This window comes from Odocoileus virginianus, chromosome 24 (assembly GCF_023699985.2).
Source record: "Odocoileus virginianus isolate 20LAN1187 ecotype Illinois chromosome 24, Ovbor_1.2, whole genome shotgun sequence".
NCBI classification, from domain to species: Eukaryota; Metazoa; Chordata; class Mammalia; order Artiodactyla; family Cervidae; genus Odocoileus; species Odocoileus virginianus.
The window spans coordinates 26,437,762-26,448,477 of record NC_069697.1 but is presented as its reverse complement, the minus strand read 5'-3'; the positions used below and the strand labels follow the sequence as shown (position 1 = coordinate 26,448,477).

At 44.3% G+C, this 10,716-nt stretch overlaps 1 protein-coding gene across 7 annotated transcripts; it reads left to right on the top strand.

The window, feature by feature from the left end:
• Positions 1-1,906: 1,906 nt before the first annotated feature.
• LETMD1 (LETM1 domain containing 1) lies at positions 1,907-8,774 on the top strand. Of its 7 annotated transcripts, none has more exons than XM_070454425.1 (9): positions 1,907-1,972; positions 2,630-2,781; positions 4,373-4,492; positions 5,115-5,197; positions 6,512-6,698; positions 6,822-6,923; positions 7,025-7,177; positions 7,616-7,712; positions 8,605-8,774. In XM_070454425.1, exons 3-9 carry the CDS (start codon positions 4,385-4,387, stop codon positions 8,673-8,675), a joined length of 801 nt encoding a protein of 266 aa, XP_070310526.1. In that variant the 5' UTR covers positions 1,907-1,972; positions 2,630-2,781; positions 4,373-4,384; the 3' UTR covers positions 8,676-8,774. The 7 variants fall into 7 exon arrangements, 6 of the variants coding, with proteins under 6 accessions (XP_070310526.1, XP_070310525.1, XP_070310529.1 ...); XM_070454424.1 differs by having other exon boundaries at positions 1,908-1,972; positions 4,377-4,492; XR_002313783.2 differs by having other exon boundaries at positions 1,916-2,079; positions 4,377-4,492; positions 7,608-7,712; positions 8,605-8,693.
• Positions 8,775-10,716: the final 1,942 nt, after the last annotated feature.

Genomic DNA, 10,716 nt, shown 5'->3' with positions numbered 1-10,716 from the left:
CAGGAGCCCAACTGTAAATGCCTAGACTGAAGCCCATCCATTTCCTGCCTCACATATGTCCTACCAACCTCCCCAAATCCTTCTCACTGGAATCCATCTTGGCTGGGTGATGCACGCGCCACCAGAAAGGACCCTTAGAGCAATTTGCCAGAGACAACCAGAAAACTAACTCCATCATCATAAAACCTGAGGCTGACCCAAGCGGCAGAGCAGTTCCGGGTTCTGTTACCCTGCTGCTCTCTGTCCAGACGCCCCTACCTAATAAGGTCTCTTGCTTTGTCAGCATATGTATCTCCTCACACAATTCATTTCCGATTATTAGATGAAAACCCACTCTCTGGCCCTACCTGGGGTTCCCCCTTCCTGCAACATCACTTCTGGCAATCTCTACCAGTTTCAGGTATTAACGAATGTAGTCAAACATGTTTATTGGGCAACTACTAATGCGGGAGACCCAGGTTCCATCCCTGGGTCGGGAAGATCCTCTGGTGAAGGAAATGGCAACCGACTCTAGTACTCTTGCCTGGAAAATCCCAAGGAAGGAGGAGACTGGTAGGCTACAGTCCAAGGGATCGCAAAGAGTCGGACACAACTGAGCGATTTCACTTCACTTCAGGCGACAGGCATGACACCTAGCGGTGGCGGTACAGTACATCAGTAACTAAGGCAAGAAGGTGCTTGCCTTCAGGCTGGTTCAGGCAGCTGGTCAAAAGAAACAAACCTATAAACGATGTGGTTAAATGCTATAAAGAAAATACACGGGGGGTAATGGGAGAAAATGCATGTCCTTCTGGTCAGAGACAGCCTCTCACAAAAGTGACATTAAGGTTGAGACCCAAGCTTGGTCTTCAGGAGGCACTTAATTTTTTTTTTTTTTCCATTTATTTTTATTAGTTGGAGGCTAATTACTTTACATCATTACAGTAGTTTTTGTTATACATTGAAATGAATTAGCCATGGATTTACATGTATTCCCCTTCCCAGTCCCCCCTCCCACCTCCCTCTCCACCCGATCCCTCTGGGTCTTCCCAGTGCACCAGGCCCGAGCACTTGTCTCATGTACCCAACCTGGGCTGGTGATCTGTTTCACCCTAGATAATATACATGTTTCAATGCTGTTCTCTTGAAACATCCCACCCTCGCCTTCTCCCAGAGTCCACAAGTCTGTTCTATACATCTGAGTCTCTTTTTCTGTTTTGCATATAGGGTTATCGTTACCATCTTTCTAAAGTCCATATATATGTGTTAGTATACTGTAATGGTCTTTATCTTTCTGGCTTCCTTCGCTCTGTATAATGGGCTCCAGTTTCATCCATCTCATTAGAACTGATTCAAATGAATTCCAGGAGGCACTTAATTAAAGACATCATTCCCACAGACCTACTCTGAAAAACGCCCACAAAAGGGAACGGCGAAAAGTGGTCCACGCAGGGGAAACTCCCAGACCGTCAACCTTCGCGGCCAGACCTTGACTGGCACTAGAGGGCGCCGGGGGTCCTCCCAGGACCAAGGAGGCGCCGTGGCCAGAGGCCCTGCCTAACTGACCGCTGGCACCTGCCGCGCCAAAGCCCCAAGGCTGGAGGCACACGGACAGAAAACAAGGGCGGCGGTGCCAGGAAACCTGGAGGCCCTAGAGCTTCTCAAGGGGTCACCAGACCCTCAAAGAGCGAACTTCGCAGAACCACAACCCAACAAACGGCAGATACTCCCTCGCTCCCTCTGGGATAGCCGGGTTCCGGCGCCTCTAAACCAGGAAGTGCTGGAGGCATCCAATCCTAGACCTCCTTCCGCTCTTAGCCTTCGCGTCCCCAGCTCGCCGCGGGGGCGCGTGAGGCGAGCGGTCTATGGTTACCAATGAGCGCTCAGGAAAGGCGCATGCGTTGTCGAAGGAACGCAACGTACGGGAACTTTGACCTGAAGACGACTTTCCTCTGTCTGCCCCTCCCTCGCTGCGAAGATGGCGCTCTCCAGAGTGTGTTGGGCTCGGGCTGCTTTGTGGGGTTCGGCGGTGCCCCCTGGACTCTATGTCGTCCGGAGGCTGCAGTTTGTTCCCTCTGGCCTGACCTGGGGGGCCCCTCGGTGAGGGACTTGGAGAGAGAAAAACATTTTTGACGTTCATGCCCTGCCAGTGTCTCAATATTGTTTGCATGCTGTCTTAATTTTCAGGGCTCCACGCCCTGGACCCTGGATTTTTATTCTTCCGCTAAGAAGTCGAACCCGTATCCCTGCTAGAGACCTGGCTTTCTGACCCTCTCAATTCTGAGCGCCACGTGTTGTTTGAATTCTCTACGTGTCCTGAGCCTCCCTTTTTCGGCTCAAGATTTTACTGCTGCTTACCTGGATCTCACCTCTCTGGTTTTAGCCTGCTGCTTAAATTGTCCCTTAGGCCTGCTTTCTCCAGGCTCACCACTCCCCCGACATTCATTCTTGTCTGGCCTCTTTATCTGCCTTATCTGTTTTTCTCAGTCTAATTGCTTATCTCTCCGCGATCTCAAGATCTTCCTTGGATATCAGAAGTTTCAGGTCTTAGCATACATTCTCTGAAGCCTGTGTTTTACATTTACGGACCCCTGCGGAGAAGCGGCTTCCAGGGCTGGTTCCCAGATAGTCTCTTTCATCTTCCTTGTAGGTCTTCAAAGCTTCATCTTTCTCCAAAGGCAGATGTGAAGAGCTTGATCTCTTATGTGGTGACCAAGGCAAAAGTGATTAATGGGAAATACCATCGTTTCTTGGGTCGTCATTTCCCCCGCTTCTATGTCCTGTATACAATCTTCATGAAAGGTAAAGACAAAACTAAAAAATCCATTGGATCAGCTCTTGGGCAGTGTCAGAGAGAATAAGTAAGATCATTTCCGGCTCTGCATGGGGGAGTGAGCTGGTGTGTCTTGTGTTTCATAAATGCTTGAGCATTAAACTACTTTTTATAAGTTAGATCTTCTTGAGGATGTTTCTAGAAGCGTACTATGAGAAACCTTTCACAACACGTAGGAGGAATATAGGTATTTTTGCACTTTGCTTAACCACACATCTGCCTATAGTAGGAATTATTTGTCATGCACAAGGCAGAGATCTGCACAGACCTGCCCTGTGCTTAATAAGTTCACTTGGCTTGTAAGAAAATGTGGTTTAATCTTTGTCACAGATCTCTCATTGGTGGCATGTTGTGAAAAGAGCACTGTATGTACTTGGTTTTGGAATGTTTCAGTTAAAATCAGAGCTCTGCTAGTTACTAAGAGATGGTATAATGTCAAGCATCCACTCTGAAGCCAGACTGCCTGGGTTCAAATTCCAGCTTGTCACGAGCTCGGTGATTGAACTTGTTACCTAGGCTCTCTGTTCTTGGTTTTCTCATCTGTAAAATGAGGGTAGTAATAGAACCTACCCATCGACTGCATGGTTATGAAGATTAAATAAATTCTTACATGTAAGCTCCTTAGGACCTGATTCATAGTAAGTACTCAGTGAGTGTAGCTATAACTATTATACTCTGTACTTCTATTGTAATACCAATTATAGTTAACTTGCACATTGTCAGCTCTGAATATTCTCATAATTACTACTAGCTTCGTGGACTTGTAAAAGCTGTACAGTGGAGATAAGAGTGGCTGCTTTGTCTGCTCCCCCGCTTATACTTTTCTTTCTAAAAGAAAGTCTGAAAACATTTTGGTTGGTTGTTTTTAAGCCTTATATTCTGAAATTTTTAAACATACACAGGAGTAGAGTGATATAATGAACTTTCACATTCTCAACCTCACTTCCACAATTATTGACTCCTGTCCACCAGTCTTATTTCATTTATACATTGGCTTTCTCCTGTATTACTGTGAAGCTCACCTAGATATTATACCATTTCATTCATAAATAGGAAAGCATTTTTAAAAGCTAAAGTCCTAGATCAGTGTAAGGGTTATCTTGGAATGGAGAGAAAATGCAATCTTGGAAGTGTGATGAATTCTAGTAATCGTAAAAGTGTTCTAGAGAGGAAATAAGTTAATATCTGGTTGAGAAATACACAGGATAAGTTGAGCAAGACTTACTGAGGTTAAAGATCATTGAATTTTTATTTTAAAAAGGGAGTGAGTAATGACCCAGAAGAGGGAGACCATTCCCTGGTAGATCAGAGAACACGAGCTTGGCAGGAAGAGAGGTGATACTCTAGGGGCAGAGGTTGGTAGGAGGCAGAAGGGAGAAGGATAAGAAATGAAGAAATATAGGTCAGCCTCACGAGAGTTTCAGGTGACCTAGTTTAAAGCTTTGATTTAGAGTAGTGTTGGGGAGGGAGGGACAAGTGTGTCTTGTGGGTGAATGTGGAGCAAAAGTCTGTGGTAATCAAGTTGGGATAACATCACACTCTGTCCTCTTCTTTAATGAGGCAGGATTGCAGATGTTTTGGGCTGATGCCAAAAAGGCTAGAAGAATAAAGACAAATATGTGGAAGCATAATATAAAGTTTCATCAACTTCCATACCGGGAGATGGAGCATTTGAGACAGGTATGCACCAAGGACAGATATCTGGAAGTTCATGGTGAGATAATTAAAGTTAACCCAGATCTCAAGTTTTTTCTTTCCTATTTTCTTCACTACTGACAAAGTTGTTGCCCCTTGCCAGAAGATCAGATTATTTGGCAGAATCAATTCATTTGTGACCACCGCCCTGCCGCACCCCCCCCCCCCCCCCCAAACACAGCTCCATAGAGTTTTGGGCACACTTTCTGGATAAAAGTTGTAAACAGTAAAATCCTGTTTGTTTCTGAACATACAAAAATCTGCACGGAAGGATCCAAAAGACAGCAGGAAAGTAGTATTTGGTGATGACTTGTTGATAGATTTGAAGCTGAGAATAACAGTCTGGGACCCATTCTGTAGATCAGGAAGAATTTACTGAGGAATTTGGTCTAATGTCAGGTCCTATATTAGACAGTGTTTGGAATACAAAAGTGAACAGACAGATCAGGACTTCTGTCCGTAAGGAACTTACTAACCAGAGGCGGATAGAAATAACCTTGATCTTTATCTGGGCTAAAATGGATGTTTACTGCATAGTGGGGTGGAGGGATTGTCCATTGTATCAAACACGTGGGTTAAAACTGCATCTGTGTTTATTTCTGCTTAGTTTCGTCGAGACGTCACCAAGTGTCTTTTCCTAGGTATTCTTTCCATTCCACCCTTTGCCAACTACCTGGTCTTCTTGCTAATGTGAGTACAGAGTTCTGTCTCCCCAGCATGTTGAAGATATGTAGATTTTTTAAAAATTAGAAATTAAGAGCTTTCCATTTCAGAATCTAGGCAAAGGTTACCAAACTTCTTTTCCAGTTTTCTCTTTAGGCCAAAGTTCATAAAAGCCACCTGGGTTACTGGAATGGGCTGTAGGAGTAGATGTCCTGGCCTCTTAGCTGTTCCTCTGTGATGTGAAATAAGAGAATGATCTTTTCCATCATCCCTAGAGGCACAGCCCACTCCCTGAGAGGCATAGCAACTTAGGACATTTTTTTTTTTCCCTTCTGGAGAAAAATTCATTTCTTATTCTGATAATACCAATCTTTATTACTTTATCTTATATCCAAAGATGACAGTTTTAAACTATGACCTTACATGCTAGGCTATCTGTTGCTCTATAACAACCTCAAAGCTTAAAAGCTTGAAACAGTCATCATTTTCATGATTTTATGGGGCAGGAATTTGGGCAGGGCTCAGGTGGGTGAATGATTTTTCTCCTGCATGGTGTTGACAGAGGTTTCTCAGTAACACCTAACTGGTGAATGGACTAGTCAGGATGGTCTAAGATCACTCTTAAGGCCTGGTGCTTTAGCAGAAATGGCTTTGGAAGACTGGGACTGTCAACTCAGGTGCCTACCTGTGGCCTCTGTAGTGTGGTGGCTTCAGGATAGTGGGACTTCTGACATGGCAGCTTAGGGCTCCAAGAATGACTGTTTTAGCAAATAAGAATCTGCATGACCTTTTATAACCTAGCCTTGAAAGTCACAAAGACTGACTTCTGCTCTGTTCTCTTGGTTGATGCAGTCACTTGTATTTTAAAAACCAGGGACATTAGACTTCACTTCTCAATGAGAAGAGTGCCAGGGAATTTGTGACCATGTTTTAAAACCACCACATCTGTAGAGAATTGAATTAAAGAAATTCCATTTTGTATGCACATAGGGACAGTGAACAGTTTGAAGTTGTCAGCATCACAGTGATGCTCTCCAGCTCTGAAATTCTGTCCAAAATATGTTCTTCACATGCTTTGGCTCAAAAGGAGTCATTTGTCTGATTGCTATGTGCAAGGCTAGTCCCTTGCACTGTTTCCTTTTACATAAACGTCAGTAATATTGCTTGAAATTGGGCTTCAGTGTATCTTTAAACCTTGATCTGACTCTCATTTTCAGGAAAGAACGGTAAGGTAGGGAAAAAATGTTTCCATCTCTTCCTCCTAGCATTCCTGTCTTCTAAATGCTCACTTTGAAAGATGCTAGTTTCAGCAAGTGATTTTGTGATTCCTTTTCTTTTCAGGTACCTGTTTCCTAGGCAACTGCTGATCCAACATTTCTGGACCGCAAAGCAACAGATTGATTTCTTAGATATCTATCATGCTCTCCGGAAGCAGTCCCACCCAGAAATCCTTTGTTATTTAGAAAAAGTTGTCCCTCTCATTTCTGATGCAGGACTCCAGTGGCATATGACAGAGTTGTGTGCCAAGGTATTCCTCCAGTTAACCCTTCCTGCAAACCAAGAATCTTGTTAGATGCAGTGTGCACTAAAACTAGGTAAAAGGACTAGTCAGGACCTTCCTAACATCTACCCATCTCTTACCTCTCCCAAGATGCAACATGGTACCCACCCAGCAGTACATGATATCCTGGCTCTGAGAGAGTGTTTCGCTAACCATCCTCTGGGCATGGACCAGCTCCGTGCTTTGCAGATGGTGAGCACTTTGAGGCTTTCTCTCTTCCACGGCCTCACCTCAACTCCAGGTCTTAAAGTAACATCGAGTTGACTTTCTCCCCCTGTATTGTTGTGTCACAGAAAGCCTTGAGTCGAGCCATGCTTCTCACACCTTATCTGCCTTCTGTCTTATTGAGACACCGTTTAAAGACTCACACCACTGTAATCCACCAACTGGACAAGGCTTTGGCAAAGCTGGGGGTTGGCCAGCTGACCGCTCAGGAGGTGAAGTCGGTAAGTGCTTCATTGCGGTATCAACCTTCAGTCCTTGGTGGGCTCTCAGGGGCTGGGAGTTTCTAGGGAGCTCCTGTCTCTCTCATTACATCAGAGTTCAGGCTCTTCATTCTCTCATTTCATTTCTACATCTTTTTTCTTGCCTGAACTTAACTTGTGGGAAGGAACTCCCCACAGTAATTTTGGTTGATGTGTCTTTTCTTCTGGTCCTTCAAAAATCAAGAATGCTACATTTTAGATCTAATTGATTTAGATTGTATAGGCCTTTCCACTTCTCATCTTGTCCATCAGAGTTCATATTGCTATGGTGAAAAGTTTCTTGTAGGATTGAGGTTTTAACTTATTTAGAGGGGATTTGGGATTCTTTGTGGGTTCACACTTCCTTGGCATACTCGCCCTGTGATAGTTAAGGATTGTTTTCTCTTCTGAGTGGTATAGGCTTGTTATCTTCGTGGCCTGAATTCCACCCATATTGCTGAAGAGAGGTGTCGAACTTGGCTGGGAGAATGGCTACAGATTTCCTGCAGCCTGAAAGGTAAGACAAATCCCTATGGTTAATGCAACAAAAAGCCAAGTCATTTTTGTCTTCTATTCTAAGGTAATTTGGGAGTTAATTATTAAATAGTGTGAGACCTTTATCTGACTTGTGTGTCTAATTGAAAGGGCGCAGTCACTTGCCTACAGGCAGCTAATGCAGTAGACTGTGCAAGGCCAGAGGGAGGACTGGGCATTGTGGGAGTCTGAGCATGAAGCAGGGTTTTCAACCCTGGCACTATTGATGGCTTTGTTGCGGGGGGCTGTGCTGTGCACTCCAGGACAACATAGCGATATCCCTGGCCTCTGTCCTCTAGATGCCAATAGCATCCCCCTACCCAGTGCTGACAACCAAAAATGTCTCCAGACATTGCCATGTAACTTGGGGAGGGAGTACAGAGCAGAATTGTTCCAGGACAGAAGTACTAGTCCAAAGCCATTCAAATTCAAAACAAAGACACTCACCTAGCTAAATGAAAAGTACCAACGGATGGGTGTTAGGCCTGTGGGTCTCCTGTTTGAAACCTTTGCCTAGTTATTTTCTAAGCCTCTGAACGTCAGGGTAGGCCTCCTAATCTCCTTGTGGCTGAGAAATGTCCCTTGAGGACCAGCTTCTACCAGAAAAATCCTAAGGGTGACAGTGGTGTTAAGTACCATTACCATTAATGACTTTTCTGCTGCCATCACATGAGAATCAAGTAAATACAGATATGCTTGAAAGAAAGCAAACCTGCAGGGACTGGAACCAAGCAGTGGGACTTTGAGGACAATGGCCTTAGTGTCTCACCTCCTCGCACTTGGCTTCCCGCCTCTGGCATCACGCTCTGCACAACACGGTAGCTGGAAGGCAAACTGTTCCCTGGCCAGACCATTAACATTGATGGTGTTTTCAGAAACTGAGCTGTCCCTCTTGCTACACAACGTGGTCCTGCTTTCCATCAACTACGTTGGGTCAAGGCGCTGAGTGGACGGGCATGATGTGGCTGGCATCATCCTGCAGTCACAGCCCAGCAGCGTGGGACCAAACAGCACTTGTCAGCAAAGTCTGTGTGCACTGTTAAGTGTGTGGGAGACAGAGGAACCTGTGCCATGGGCTTGACGGCGTGGTGCCCACGTGGGAGCTGGAACTGAAAGAAACCCTCTTAGTGGGGTGGCGCGGGAGAGGTGCCATCCCAACTTCCTCAGAATTCGCTGGAGCTGGCAGTAGCCTCTCTACTGGTCTTAACTGTGCTGTTTTAAGTTCAGGTCCTGGGAGGCCGAGCTTTTGCCCCAGGAGGGAATCCTCATTTGGCCTGGGACTCACTCGCTGCTCTAATCTTCACAGCTGTTTTTGTTCAGGACAGGTCCTGGCTGGTGAGGGGAGGAGCACTGCTTATACTGGAGCCTTTACATCCACGCATGTACTTGGATGCCCCCCTCAACACTTTGATATGACCAAAAATAGGGATTTATTGCTTCTGTTGTTCCCCTCCCTGGGACTGGAATAACCACTTCCTGTTTTTTCAAATCCTTTCAGCACTTTTTTTTTCTGTAAGTGAATAACTTACAGGAACAGTCTAATGGAAAAGATAAAAGGAAATAACAAGTGCTTCTTGACTTTCTCCCTAAGTGTTTACAGCCTTCACTTCCCTTGTCTTAATTTCTGGGCTGTACTACAGCCCCTGTGGATCTTAAACTCTTTGCTACCTCCACTGTGTTGCAGCGATCCATCTGTAACTGACAGTGGCTGCCTTCTTTGGCCCATGGATCAGTCCTGTTAAGGTACTAATCACTGCCCAGCCCCAGAGGTCTACACTGAGATAGTTAAGTTGGGTTCAGCTTTTCTCTGTGTGTATCAGTGACCTGTAGTAACTTATTGTAAATGCATGAAGTACTGTTTCTAAACTCAAGTAAAGACTGCCTGAAACCAGTTGCTGGAAATTATTTACGCATCTCCCAATTACTAAGGCTCCTTTTACAGGACTGATTGACATGACCTAACTAACGGAGAGATAATTGGTTGGAATAGAACCTTCTGATGGGATGTTAATAACAAAGAAGCTGATGTGAAGTTGATGCTTTTGCTGGATTTTAAGACAGTAAACAGGAATGTATATATATACACACTATATATAAAGTCATGGAATTGAGAAGTGGGCCCCAAGAGTAGGGACTGAGTCAGCAAAGCTCCAACAGGGCAGATCTAGACTTGCTTCAGCTGAAGAGGCGCCTAAGGGCACATGATGCAAGTGAAGCTCTTGATGCTCCAGAGAATGTTCTATTTTTCCACAGTAAAACATCCCTATTGTTAACATTAATCCTAACTGACCTAATTGGCTTTATATATAGTACTAGAGAAGCATCCTTTCTCTAACAAGTAACTGAATTGTGGTCTGCCAAGATAAAGAAGAAAACACCATTCATTCGAATATTTCTTTAATATTACATTTAAATATTTTCTTTAAATACAGCATTATCACAATGTAAAGGACCTAAAAGGCAAAAAAAAAAAAAAAAAATTTTTTTTTTTTTCCCAGAGAACCAGACAAGCTTTGGATTCACATTGAAAATACTACCTGTGTACAGTGAGAAAGGAAATTGGAAAATATTAAGAGTTGTAATGAGTGATTTATCTAGGTTTCCTTTGTCCCACCTAGTCTAAGCAGTACTGAAGCTCTGCCTTTGTGGTCAGTAGCCTAGCCTTTCTAGCAACCATGCTTTGTAATTCTGTCTGTCCAGCTCAGGTAGCACCAGAAACGAGATGGACTAGGTTGTAGAAAAGGCCCTTTGCTTGACAAGATTGTTAATGTTAATTTAGCATTTAAAAGGTTGGGACAGGTGAGTCAGAACCGTAGTTAATGAAGGGAGGGATTTATTATCTTGGGGGTTGGCAATGAGTTTAATTAGTTTGAGATTCTTGGTCTGATCCCAAATGTCTTATTAAACAGGTGAATCCACTTCCTAGCTTAGGCTGGAGCCCTTCTAAGAGGGAAGATAGAGTACTCACCCTCCCCTTCCAATACAGA

Coding starts and splice junctions, on each gene's coding strand:
- LETMD1 (XM_020893007.2), top strand. CDS start 1,958: ATGGCGCTCTCCAGAGTGTGTTGGGCTCGGGCTGCTTTGTGGGGTTCG. Junction 2,782..4,376: donor GTATACAATCTTCATGAAAG/GTAAAGACAAAA, acceptor TTAATGAGGCAG/GATTGCAGATGTTTTGGGCT. Junction 5,198..6,511: donor TACCTGGTCTTCTTGCTAAT/GTGAGTACAGAG, acceptor TTTTCTTTTCAG/GTACCTGTTTCCTAGGCAAC.